This window comes from Diprion similis, chromosome 11 (assembly GCF_021155765.1).
Source record: "Diprion similis isolate iyDipSimi1 chromosome 11, iyDipSimi1.1, whole genome shotgun sequence".
Classification (NCBI taxonomy): Eukaryota; Metazoa; Arthropoda; class Insecta; order Hymenoptera; family Diprionidae; genus Diprion; species Diprion similis.
Window position 1 is genome coordinate 6,517,617 of NC_060115.1, and position 12,299 is coordinate 6,529,915.

At 42.7% G+C, this 12,299-nt stretch overlaps 1 protein-coding gene across 5 annotated transcripts in view; it reads right to left on the reverse strand.

Moving 5' to 3' along the window:
• LOC124412082 (dedicator of cytokinesis protein 7) overlaps positions 1–12,299 on the reverse strand; it is a 58,979-nt gene that overhangs the window by 46,499 nt on the left and 181 nt on the right. For 4 of the 5 annotated variants that reach the window (XM_046891686.1, XM_046891688.1, XM_046891684.1 and 1 more), the window contains exons 2-20: positions 11,941–12,121; positions 11,581–11,759; positions 11,347–11,488; positions 11,047–11,250; positions 10,783–10,974; positions 10,365–10,589; positions 10,023–10,303; positions 9,621–9,936; positions 9,176–9,481; positions 8,875–9,080; positions 7,027–8,796; positions 6,834–6,961; positions 6,475–6,737; positions 6,089–6,348; positions 5,485–5,919; positions 5,046–5,398; positions 4,768–4,970; positions 4,338–4,657; positions 4,182–4,226 (exon numbers count right to left, since the gene is read on the reverse strand). In XM_046891686.1, the coding sequence (XP_046747642.1) occupies positions 4,182–4,226; positions 4,338–4,657; positions 4,768–4,970; positions 5,046–5,398; positions 5,485–5,919; positions 6,089–6,348; positions 6,475–6,737; positions 6,834–6,961; positions 7,027–8,796; positions 8,875–9,080; positions 9,176–9,481; positions 9,621–9,936; positions 10,023–10,303; positions 10,365–10,589; positions 10,783–10,974; positions 11,047–11,250; positions 11,347–11,488; positions 11,581–11,759; positions 11,941–12,081 (5,969 nt within the window). In that variant the 5' untranslated portion in view covers positions 12,082–12,121. Of the gene's footprint in view, positions 1–3,501; positions 4,227–4,337; positions 4,658–4,767; positions 4,971–5,045; positions 5,399–5,484; positions 5,920–6,088; positions 6,349–6,474; positions 6,738–6,833; positions 6,962–7,026; positions 8,797–8,874; positions 9,081–9,175; positions 9,482–9,620; positions 9,937–10,022; positions 10,304–10,364; positions 10,590–10,782; positions 10,975–11,046; positions 11,251–11,346; positions 11,489–11,580; positions 11,760–11,940; positions 12,122–12,299 lie in introns of those variants that run through there. The other variant, XM_046891687.1, reaches the window with a different exon arrangement.

Below are 12,299 nucleotides of genomic sequence, written 5' to 3' on the forward strand. Positions count from 1 at the left end.
GGGTTAATATTCCCCTGGCATGGATGAATCTCATCCTGGAGGACGGCGTGGCCCCCAAGTTTGTCTCCGGTGAGTCCGGATGACAACGGTCGGCGGATAGCGCGTGGGTCGGCACTTAATTACACGGGTCCACTTCCACGAGGGATAAAGTCCAGTTTGCTCGTGTCCATCTCACGCGTATATACATGTATACATACATATACATATATGTATACAAGCTTTCGCTTGTAAGGCGGTGTACGTGGGTGAGCATATTTGTGTACATGCATATCTATACCTATAACGCCGAGTGCCGATATATGCCTATATATGCATACACATGAGACTAGGTATAAGGTAAGGCGGGGCAATGTGCGCGTTACTTTAACAAGTAAAACCGACGCATGCGGTCCGTAGAAATAAGTGCACAAAGAGAGAGAGGGGGGGGGGGGGGGGAGGGGGGTGTTCATCGGAGGGACAAGTGGGCTAATAAAAAATTAATGTAGAGTTGAATTAATATTAACGAGGGTTAATCGGACCGAGCTTTGATTAGAGGGAAGGCTCGTATCACCCCTCCGAACCACAATCTGCAGGTTCGAGGGTTCATCCTTTTCGCCTCCCTCCCTACATTACGGGACGGATCCGAAAAAGTCGAGTTTCGGATTCCCTGCTTCTTTACCTCGCCCTTCCCGCATAATCTGGCAGAGTTTCTCTCTCGTTATCCTGATAACAACATAAGGGCAATATTTTTTCTTTCTTTCTCATTTTTTCCATCGTCCTTTTTCTTCTTCTTTCAATTCTCCGCAGAGTTTCACGACTGTTTCAAAACTTTGTCTACTAAATGTTGAGGATTTGCGAAAGTGTGATGTGAAAGTATGATAACACCGGCCTTTTATCTCATCCTACTCTTTTTCAGCTCAACCCCCCTCCTACGAAGTAAAAAAAAAAAAAAGGTACTAGACTAGCGAAGAGAAGATGCATGATACCTGCAGAAGTTCGAGTTTCGGATATCATAAAGAAAGAAAAAAACCAACGCGACATTTATTTTCTTCATCAATTCAACGTTTCCAAGATATTGAATATATTTTTGCAAAATTACAGTGAGCGAAAAACGAGCGCGCGAGATGTCAGCATGATTTCCTCCGTCTCGGAAGTAACTTGGTAAATTTGAAAAGCGGGTCACGTCGGTACCGAAACGGTGAAACCAAGTGGGAAAACCTTGGAGGAAAAAGGGACGGCTCGCTTGTCTCCTGGAGCTAAGAATCCGCACGCGTGTTTGTCTACACGAGGTGATGACGATAACGTGATCTTGGAAATCCGCAATCAGCATGGTTCACCGATACCGAGCGGCGCAGCCGGAGTCGATCGATCGGAAAATCCGTTCTCGTAACATTTTCACCCTCAGCTTCTTCGCGCTCGTCGACAGTTTTCACGGAGCAATTTACTGCGCGATGGATTAAACGACGGTCCCGCAGCCGAGATTCGGAGGGATACCGGAAAAAATCAATTGCGATAATTTTCAGCTTCAAGCACGTATGTATACTAGGGTAATCTTTATCTAGGGTGATGAATTTTTTCCGCTCTACCCCCCAAATCAACTTGAAATAATTAAAAAATAGCTGCCTATTTTTTCACATTTTACCTCAACTCTAATATAGTTTCGATAACAAAGCGGACTATCTTAACGTTGAGGTAAAAATCTGAGATAATTAGGCGATTGTTTTTGAATTATATCAAGTTGATTTTGGGGGGAGGGGGGGGTCATCAACACCCTAAATAAGGACCACCCTAAGGCATACATACCTATAAGCCTATATATTTTCTTTCAAATGCATCGAAAGTGAGCGAAAATAGTGAAAAAGTAAAGAAAAACAGGGGAGGTACTCGCCTGAGTAATAAATACACAAGGAAAGCACACGGGGCACTGTCTTCAGCGATAAGTGATTCAAGAATAAAATGAAACAGACATGGTTCTTTACTCGGAACGCGACGTTTCTCCAGCCTGAATATTTAGACCCTGTAAAAATTATATGCGCACATACTGGAGGAGCAGAGGCCTCGAGAAGCGCAGCCTGGGTCCATTACGTGAGTGGTATAAGCACAGACGCTTGCGAAGCTTGACGGACTTCTTCACGCTGCTTCTACGTGTTTGCATCCGAGACATACAAGCACGGGGTTGGCCCGCAGTAATTTTCCTTGTCTTAAATAAAACCAGCGCTAAAATTTGGATTCCGATACAAAGAAGACAACTTGAGTCAGGGAAATTGATGAAGGTGATCAAAAAATTTTTGAAAATTTTGTGTTTGCCACAGTATAATCGTTGATCCTACGACTTGTTGAGAGTGATTTCCGGCCAATTATCATTCAGATCGCAAAGAAATTGGTTATCTAAAGCAATTGAAGCAAAAGGATGAAAAAAATTTTCCTCAAGTCTGGACGAGTGGATATGAAAATTGATTTTTCAACCCAAAAACTATGGTTGGTATGAAATTTTCGCTTCCAGTTATACACTGAAAACTGGAGTCTAAATCAAAGCTTTTGCTAAGAAAAGAAAAAAACCGTTTTTCTCTTTGAAACGGAGGAAGTACAGACTTGAAAGGATTCAAAGACGCTGCGATATAGATCTAGTTGGAGGTAAACGAGAAGCAGCACCGCAAGGTCTTCGTCAAAATTTAGAAAAAGTTCATCTCTGCTATACATTAAAAGTAGTACCTACAGAAAAAGGTTTGCGTAACACGAACCGAACCTTAAATCGAACGTTTCCACGCTTTGAAACGGTGTTTGAATCAGTGAATTTTCTATTTCCGTACACTATACAATAGTGTTAAAGCAGCCATGCAGTTTTTATTTTTAACTTCTCCTTTAGCGTAAACAATACCGAGTAAATAAAAAGGCTGAAAGTCTAACCCCGCAAAGACGATCCGCGTCGACCGCGTTCTATGCACAACATACCCCAGACTACAGGTTTTACGAGAGCTTAAAAAAGGAAAATATTGCGGCTCTCGTAAAAAGCAGGCCGTTATTCATCATTCGAGTTTATTTTCCACGTAGATCTTGCGGCCCCTTTCGTCTCTGTACCGACCACCCGCAGTGCGCGAAAGCGAGGCGTGACGCGGGAGGCGGTGCACCCAGGGGCCCGGCGTATACGCCTGCTAGATGTACGTTACGAGCATGTGTACTTTGCAAGGAGCATATATGAAGCTCGGAATATGCGAGGCCACTCTGAAATGCATAAGGGGGATAAAAAGCTGTGGCTGGTAATCCCTCGGGAGCCCAGTTACCGCCCCCCAGTCTCGCCGCGACGGTTCGCCGTCAACTCTCTCAAGTTTTATTGTGGCTGATTCGAGCGAACACGACGCGTGCATTACACCTGGCGAACTCTGTCGGAAGGGCTTGCAAATTATTCAAATATCCAGTGGCGCGAGATCGCGAGCTACGTTTTTGTTGCGGATCAAATCTTTGGGATCAATCACGATCATTGGGAACGAGCGGTGATCAAAATATCAAGACACAAATCGGATATATGTTTTCGTAGCTAGGCTATCACGACAAAATGTATATATTTATATATATTTTTTTTTCCAATACAAAATCGTACATTACTTATTATAAGTAACAATAAATGTTATAGTATACTATGTGCTCGAGAGCTATAAAATATATCATCAACTGTGCGTTTCGGTACAATTAGAACCGTACTTTCTCGACGTTATTTCTCTCAATTTTATCTCCCCTCGAATAATAAAATCATACCACGGTATACCCAAAGTTGAGTATAAATAAAATATTTGGTGAAATACTACACATGTGCTACTCGTCATGTTCGCCGATTCTCGAATGACTTAGACATTGATAGAAATACTTGGTAAATTTATCTCCTTTTTTACGGCTCGCAAATCATACGCTATATGCTTGCTCTTACACATGCCACCACTTTCTCGGTCATGTCGAAAATTCCAATTTTAAAATCGCAATACCACGATCGTTTTTGTTCTTTAGATTACGGCACCATACGTGTATAAATATAAAATCCTATTGCATAAATATTAGAGTATTTAAGTACTTTTTTCGTAAGTACTTTGGTATATGAGATTTCTTGAGAAAGAATATTTCAATACGATACGAGTACGCGTCCCAACTTTATGCGTCGAATTAATAGGTAATATCTTTGGTGAATGTGATCGTAGAACGAGAAAACTTACCAGCGCGGTGACGTTGGTAACGTCTGGTTTGGCGCCGCTGGTCCGCTGAAACAATATAAAAAGATCATCAGTTATATTGTCTACCGAATATTCTATGAGTACGACACAACGTACTATGTCGCCTAATGATCATTTCATAGGGTTCTTTTAACGTACCTCCAAGCGATCAATGGTGTCAATCTTTCAGTCAACCTTTGGTAATTTCGTTCCAACTCTTTTTGGTAATCACGCTGATCAGGTCCGATCAGATTTTTGTTTCGTCTCAGAGCGTCTAGACATTTTTTAGAAAAATCTTTAAAGCAGAGCCGAAGTTTATGCTGCAGTCTCGAGGGCTGAACATTCTGATCTCGCAGGCCGGATAAAAAGACCACTGCTACTTCGGCCGGACCTTGATTCACTGTTGTTCCAATGCATCCCTGCAAAACCATCTGTAACATTTTTGCATCCGGAGGCTCCTGAGCAGTCGCCGCTGCTACCTGCGATAAGATAAATACACTTCTTTCACATCGTGATAAAGAGATGAACATCCTTCCATAAAATTTCGTCACGAATAGTACTACTGCCGTACCAGCAATAGATCTTTTACCTCGGCTGTCTTCTTCTGTATATCTTCAATCGCGACCTCGATGGGACTTAACACAATCAGTTTTCTTGCTACAACCCGAATTCTAGTCTTCAAATACGGAAAATGGGTCGCTACAGTCAATATCGTCTTCCGCTTGCACTGTTCCCGCAACTCTCCATGAGCTTTTCCGCTCGGAGTGAAGGGGGTAGCGAATACAAAGCGTTCTATAATAAACAAATTCTGTCAAGATGGCGCAGATTATAGATAAATACTTTCGGTCAAGTTCAATTTTTGCTTACTGATATTGAAATTTCGATGAAACACCGTCGGCCTATGCCGTAATTCATGAGGCTCGAAGTAAGGCTCGACGTAAGTTATTTGAACATAGGCTTTGTCCGGTTCCAATTTACTGGGATCTACCGGGTTTGAATCCTTTATTATTACGGTATTATCAGCGCCAAATCTTTCAGCGTAAAAATTTTCAAGCCTGGAAAATATCTCGGGAAGTTTCGTCAGAGTCGGCTCCTTATAGACGAACTCGTCTCCAGCCAAGTCGCCAAACCGTGTTCCGTAGAATCCGACTCTAAAATACGTTCCAAAGACACGCTTTCCAGCAAGCTGCTCCACTCTGGTATAGGACTCGTGCAGTTTCCTGAAAAACGACGTGAAAACTTATCGGAATGTGTGAAAACAGATAACATATTTTACGAATAGTTAGTTTCATAGAGAATCTCGTACCCGTGGATATTCGCTAATTTTTTATAATCATGAGCGGCTTCAGCTATGGGTAACAACACTCTGTAAACATCAGCGATGGCCTCGTACATTCCAGCAGCGTGAAGCGAGCTAGCCGCGTGTTCTAGGAGCCCAGCCAAACCACTTTCCGAAAAATCTGGCCCAAGACACAATCCTTCTTCTCGTCTTGCCAGCACGTCATCTCCGACCGCACTTTCCTCAAGAGCGTTTGGTGTCACAGGTGCCAAAGCGACGGCACCTACTGGCCTGCCTCCTCCACCTGGTTCTAAAAGGTGAAGATACTCTGCAACCAGAGCTGCACTGTGCACTAAGCACATGGCCGCTTCCGTGTGATTCTTCCTCTCCATATGCTGCTGCGCCATATTTGCTAACCACGTCAATCTGAGATCTGGTGATCCTTGGTATCCCTTTGCGATTCTAGGAAATTTTAATATAACTATCATCTTGTTTGCTACAAAATTCATCCTTTATTTTTGAAGTCGACTTGCTTCAAGCGGCAAGTGAAACTGCGCAAAGATATGTAAATGTAAACGAACAACGCTTTTTGCCCCTAAATTGAATAAGTGCAATAATGGTTTACGTGTACCTGTACATCAAGTCCAAGAGCATCTCAGGATCTTCCTGAAACTCTTTCATCTTCACAGTATCAGATAAGATCATATGGAGATTGAATAACAAGTCCTTAACTTGCTCTGGAAAACTCGTGTCCGCTAATTCTGTGTCACGTTCAGCATAGACCAAGACGGTTTTTAAGGCTCGCCGGAGCGCACCTTCACTCGGTGCTCTACCACGACCAACTAGCGCAGATAGCGAAGTTGTGACTTGCATCTTTACTCGGGCAAAATTCTGACGAAAATAAAGAAGAACGTTACCGATGCAAAATTTTCAAAAATCGTCGTTACATATGTATGAAAGCAATTTAAATATAAATTAAGCAATTAGTCTGGTTTCAAATTACTTTTCTCAACTTACATTTCCGATTTCAAAATTTTGTCGCATCAGCAGATACAAACTAGCTGCTGCATGGCTTCTGACGGCACTTAATGGCGAACTACACCTGGTCAGCAACGTCAGACACAAGTCTCCACACCGTTCGCTTTCCTCGTCAAAAAGCGCACTATGATACTTGAATACAAGAGCTCTCTGAGTGTTAAACATGTGCTGAAGAACCAAGGTGCTTTGATTTCTGGCCAATGCTCTAAGAAGAACTTTCAAGACTGCACCAACTACTGCACCTGGAATTAGATGAAATCAAATTAGTATTGAAGGTACTAAAATGAATATTTCTACCGTTTTTGTTTTTATCGTAGAACTTCAAGCAATTTTCATACCTCCTCCACCATCAGCTTGTACAACAGACTCCAGTGTATCCAAAACTACAAGTGAAGCTTCAGCTGCAAGAGCCCCTTCAATATGGGCATCCTGCTCAACTGCTCGGCCTTCGGTCTGCTCGGTGGGCCTGATTTCCAGAATAAAAGTATCAATGCAAGAACTTCTGGTTAATTTTGCTAATCAGCAACTCACCTGTACGGCATTTGATCTTTTCTCCATCTTAGTCGGTCCCCGCTGGATCTTTCCTTTCGTCTCAGCATCATTTCGCTTCTGGCACTTCCCTGACCGAGTATAACGTCTTCCAATCTAGACCTAATGTCGCTGGTGGCTGCAGCTTGAGGTGGACACCTCTTCAACGCCTTTTTTCCTTTGTATTCAAACGCTGCAGTAGCAATATTCAGGACTTGTAACAGACTCAAAACACGTCTAGAGCTCAATTCGGAGCACCACTGTGCCAAAGCTGATTTTTCCAGGCCTTTTAAAACCCAGAGAGCACACATTAACAAATGCCTGGTGGCCTCGGAACTCAAGGAAACTCTGCATTGCGTTCCAGCCACATCTGTCGACGCGCCTCCTGCTATTGCAAGGGCTACAGATTGCGTAATGGAACCAGATTCGTCCAGATAAACGCTTCTCTCCTTAGAATCCCAATGATAAAGTTGGGGCAGTGCATCCATCATAATGTTTAGGAGTGGTAAGTAGAGTGCAGCCACACGAGATTTAGCTGATGGATCTGCGTACCTTGGATCTACATCGTGACAGCCCATGAGATAGCGAACAGTACCAATAGCTTTATTTTGCAGCATAGGATTTGGTATTTCGAGGGTATTAGCAAGGTCTGAGAGAACCAGACCAACAAGGAAATGCTGCTGTCTAAACTCCGAACTGAGTTCTGAGAACCTTGCTCGGTCTCCTGGTACCAGAGTTGATATTAAACTCCCTGAGCTCCCGGTCGATGGACTGGGCGAAGCTGGAGCTGATCCTGACCACCCTGTGTAGCCAGTTCCGAAAGGAAGGTTCAAGGCCACATAATGTTCGTGAGAACAGATTGTTCTAACCAAATCAAGCTTGAGGGCAAACAGTGCAGCAGAATCCGGTACATGCATAGACGACTCAGCGAGAGAACAACAGCTGACACGAACCAAGGAGAGAACAAATCCTCTGTCCATGATGGACAGTAAGTCAGAGAGGAAATTTCCAAGGCTTGAAATAAGATTAGAAGCTGTGCGGTTTTCTTTTCCACAGCGTACGATCACCTCAGACGTTAGTGCCGCCGCAAGGGTAGCAACGTCGTCTGAAAACTGCGGAGAAAACCGTGATTTCCTTGGAGGTTCGACTCCGTCAATCTCTGACAAAGATACCACCATAGAGCGAACTATAAGCTCGAGGAAAAACCAGGAATGCGTCATGGCTAGTTCCCGTGCCTGCCCTGTTGAAACCACCCAATGTAAGGCTAACTCCTCATGCAGGAGCCTTCCTGCCGCCTGATTGTTAACAGACGGCGATTCCTGACGCATCGAGGCTGTTCTATCCAGGCCCCTGGTGTGGGCTTCCATTTCTAGGTCTTCAACGGGCAGATCTGGATTACTTCGAGCTCGAACAACGCTAGAGGTATGTGACAGGGTCGGCAAGCAGCATTGGTATGCTGTGTAAGTTGCTAGCAGAGGATGACGCCCATGGGTGTCGACTTGGTCGTCTGGTAGGTTTGTCACATTTCTGACTAGTAAACCGAGAGCCTCAAACACAACAGCTGCTATATTCAGAGGCTGAGAAGGCAAAGCTGGAGGCCTGACTAATAAGCAGACAAGCTGGTCCAGCAGCTGAGGAAGCGAACGAACTAATGCAGCCGGCGAGGCTCTGGCCAGTTCCAACATTGAAGCTTTCAACTCTGATTCCATTCCTGCTTCACCGATTCGTGGAGGTATGTGACCAGTTTCCAGAGAGCCACAAAGTGAAAGGAATCTGCATTTATGAAGATTTTGCACAAATTACAATCAACTATACATTCTAGGAATGGTTAACATTCTCTTCAAACCTTACCTGTCAATATACTTGTCTTGGGGATGTACACTTGACACAGGCTCTAAAATAAGTGTGAACACTCCCTTGTGAGCGTCTACCCATCTTGTACCCGGCAGACACACATCTGGCGCTATGTACGAATAGTTTGCTGGTGGAGGATCTAATGTAGCTGGTAAGCAGAATTCTCCTGACTGCAAGTGTCCGTCCCTGAGCAACTGTAGCCACTGAAAAATTATTTAACATCATTGTTATTACGCATTTTCTTCTAGATCTTGTATACTTTTTTTCAATTGCAGTACTTATTTAAATGTATAATCACCGTGTAAGCAACTGGCATTTCGACGTTTGGTTGTTCAACCTTTTTCTGGCAGCTGATATGATAGAATGTAAATAATAAATGGTGCTTAGCGCTTAAATCGGCAGGAAGTCTTATTTTAATTTCATCATAAAAGCTTGGGTTTTTATTGTGATAAGAAACGGACGTGAATGCCTCGTGCGTCATTTCAGGGCATGAAGAACGACCAAATATTGCGGTCAGAGCATCTGCCTCGTGCTCACCACCCATCAATTGTACTCTCACCGCTATGTTTCGAGCAGACACTGCCCTTGCACTGAAATTAGCTTCCTAAAAATGTATAAGATTATGAACTTTGTTTGATAGGACGTAAAGATACTATTTCACAAGAAATATTAGCAACATTCGATCAGGATTATGAGTGACAGTAATGGCTCAAATTGACATACAATAAGTATATGCAGCTTACCTTAGGATAAATGTAAAGCAGATTACGATATGACAAATCTGGGGAGACTACTTTGCTAGGAAATTCAAGTATCTCTTTGAATGGTCGGCTCTTCTCGTCAGGATAAGGTGTCAATCTTCTCAAGTCCGGATCCAAGCATCGTGGAAGTTCATCAGGTCTTGGACTGAGGTCTAATTTTAGAATACCAGGTAAGCATTTCAATCTTTTCAAGTTAGATCCAGGCCTACGTAGCTCAGCCAATAATTTATACAAGTCTTCATCCCTCAGTCGCTCACCCTCCTGCTTGAAGAAACTTGATACAGTCAGGGTGATAGGCCTATGGAAAAATATAAGAAATAAAGCAAAATAGCTTACTCCTAAACATAGATAGGCATCATTAATCAGCGATAGAAATCTTCAAACCTAAAGCTGTCTAAGCAGTTGGCGAAGTCATCCTGTGACCAGCTACGTCGCTTGTCAGAACTGCGCCTTTCCAGAGAGCCTCGTCTTGTTGGAGCTTCGACTTTCTTTCTCCATTGCTCTAGTCCTCCAGATTTTCTATCCAAGGATCCGGCACTTCCAGTACTCTCTGAATCATCAGCACAGCCCCCACCAATAACTCCAGAAAGATGAATGGCTGTCCACGCCAGAGGCATTCTGTAACGCCCAAGTCGCTCGCATGCTGCCACTGCAGCTGCCCTTACCTGAGAAGCAATAGAAACGATGTAATTCAATGAAGTTCAAACAATTTTATACTCTCATTACCTTATCTTTATTTTTATCTTCCCGCAAATATGGCTCAGCACATTCCGAGATGTCACCTTGCAAAACCTTCTCCAATCTTACGACCAAGAACAAGTCTGGACTTGGCTTACTGATATTGAAAACACAGCTTCTAGCCAGGGTGCTCGTATCACTGTATGCGATATGACTTCCAAGCATTCGTTTTAATCCCTCAGGATTCATATCAACGTAGAAGTTCTCTGAAACCTATACCAAGTATGAGGCTGTATTATTTGCAGAGCAGTACACAATAAAAATTGTTGTGATCATTGTGTTGTTACTCAACTACAATGGAATTTATATTAAATCATGTGCATTCGAAACTGATCCGTCAGTTAGGACTTATAATCCAACATAGACAGTATGTATAAAATACTTAATTGCACTTCAATTAACAAACCTTCTTTTTCTCTCTGGCATCATACAATGCTAAGCTGGCAAAAATTGGCTCAACCTCAAGCTCCAACTTCAACTGTAGGCATTTAACTAATATTTTGTGAGAGAATGGCTCAGAAGGTTCTAAGGCTGGGATTATCTCCTGCCACTCATCATCTGGCGAGGACGGAGGTGCATAAAGTGGAAACAAAGCTTCCTGCAATGTATTTCAATCAATTAACTCAATTAGTCTTTTGTTGTTACATAGCTATCATGATCTCTATCGCACCTGGCGGTCTTCTGAACGTTTCTCTTCATTTGTTAGATCCACAGTTTCTGGACAAACACGGTCCAGAAGTCCAGGTAATAATGGGTCATGCTGAGAGTGACGCAGATCTAGGCTAGCCCACGAACCTCGCGGTGTGTCCGCAGAATTTGAAAAATCCTCATCATCGTGAGGTGACAAAGCACCATTAATATCTTCTTGATCAACCTGATAAAAATTAAATGCAAATACAAAACAACTGTACATAAAAGAGGCTTAGTGGCAGTTTCAAGCAATTTGGAAATCAGATTATGAAGGTAATACCTCAAAGTCCTGCCTGGGTGTATCCTGCAGAAGCCGATCTCTGGCAATGGGGGAAACTCGTCTTTTGTACTTTCGATTCACTATCACCCAATCCGACGTAAAAGTCTCCACGCACCGCCGTACGTAAGGTGACACTGTATCCCTTAATGAGAAATGCAGCAATTGTAAATTAATACCACACATGTAATTTGTCAATCAATTTATACCTAGAGCTAATATTGCTCAACGTCTTACAGTGTTTCAGATGGGACAACAGGTTCTTCTGTTCGAATTTTTCTTTTAACAACTTTCAGTTCGACATCCCCTTTTGGGAAATCCAAAATTGGTTGCAATGGATCGCGATCCAACATGGTCTGATGCTGGGCCAAAAATTCTTCATAGTCCAAAGGCTCCAACACCTCACAGAGTGACATCTTAAGGGAAAGAATGTAGATATAGTGTCACTTCGATTAAGTCAGAATAAGGCTGCTAAAAATTAGTCGTATCAAAATCGCAATTTTGCGATATGTTTCATAGATTTCGTTGTAGCTTTCGATTGAAATTTCAAACTTTGTAAAGCATATTAAATTTAAATTGAAATGATTGCAGTATTACCATTGATGAGAAACCTGAGACACTGCTGCCACTTTTCGACAAATCTCTTGAGTAAGATGTTGAAGTAGCTATCTGACGTCTTACGTCAGACGCATGCTGCTTGCTCAATTTATGAGCGAAGGCACGTTGAACCGATGACATGGTGATCAGTGAATGCGTGAAAATTCGGTGTATTTAATTCCTGAAAGAAACAGTTTAGGTTAGACGAACTTTTCAATTCGCATTACTTATAGGTAATTTACCACTTCATTCAATTTCAACTTCGTTAAGTATAATTCATGGCAGATAACAATTTCGCCATGACTCAAAAGCGAAACATTATCAAGTGCCAAGATAGAATCAAACTCTAATAAGGCTAT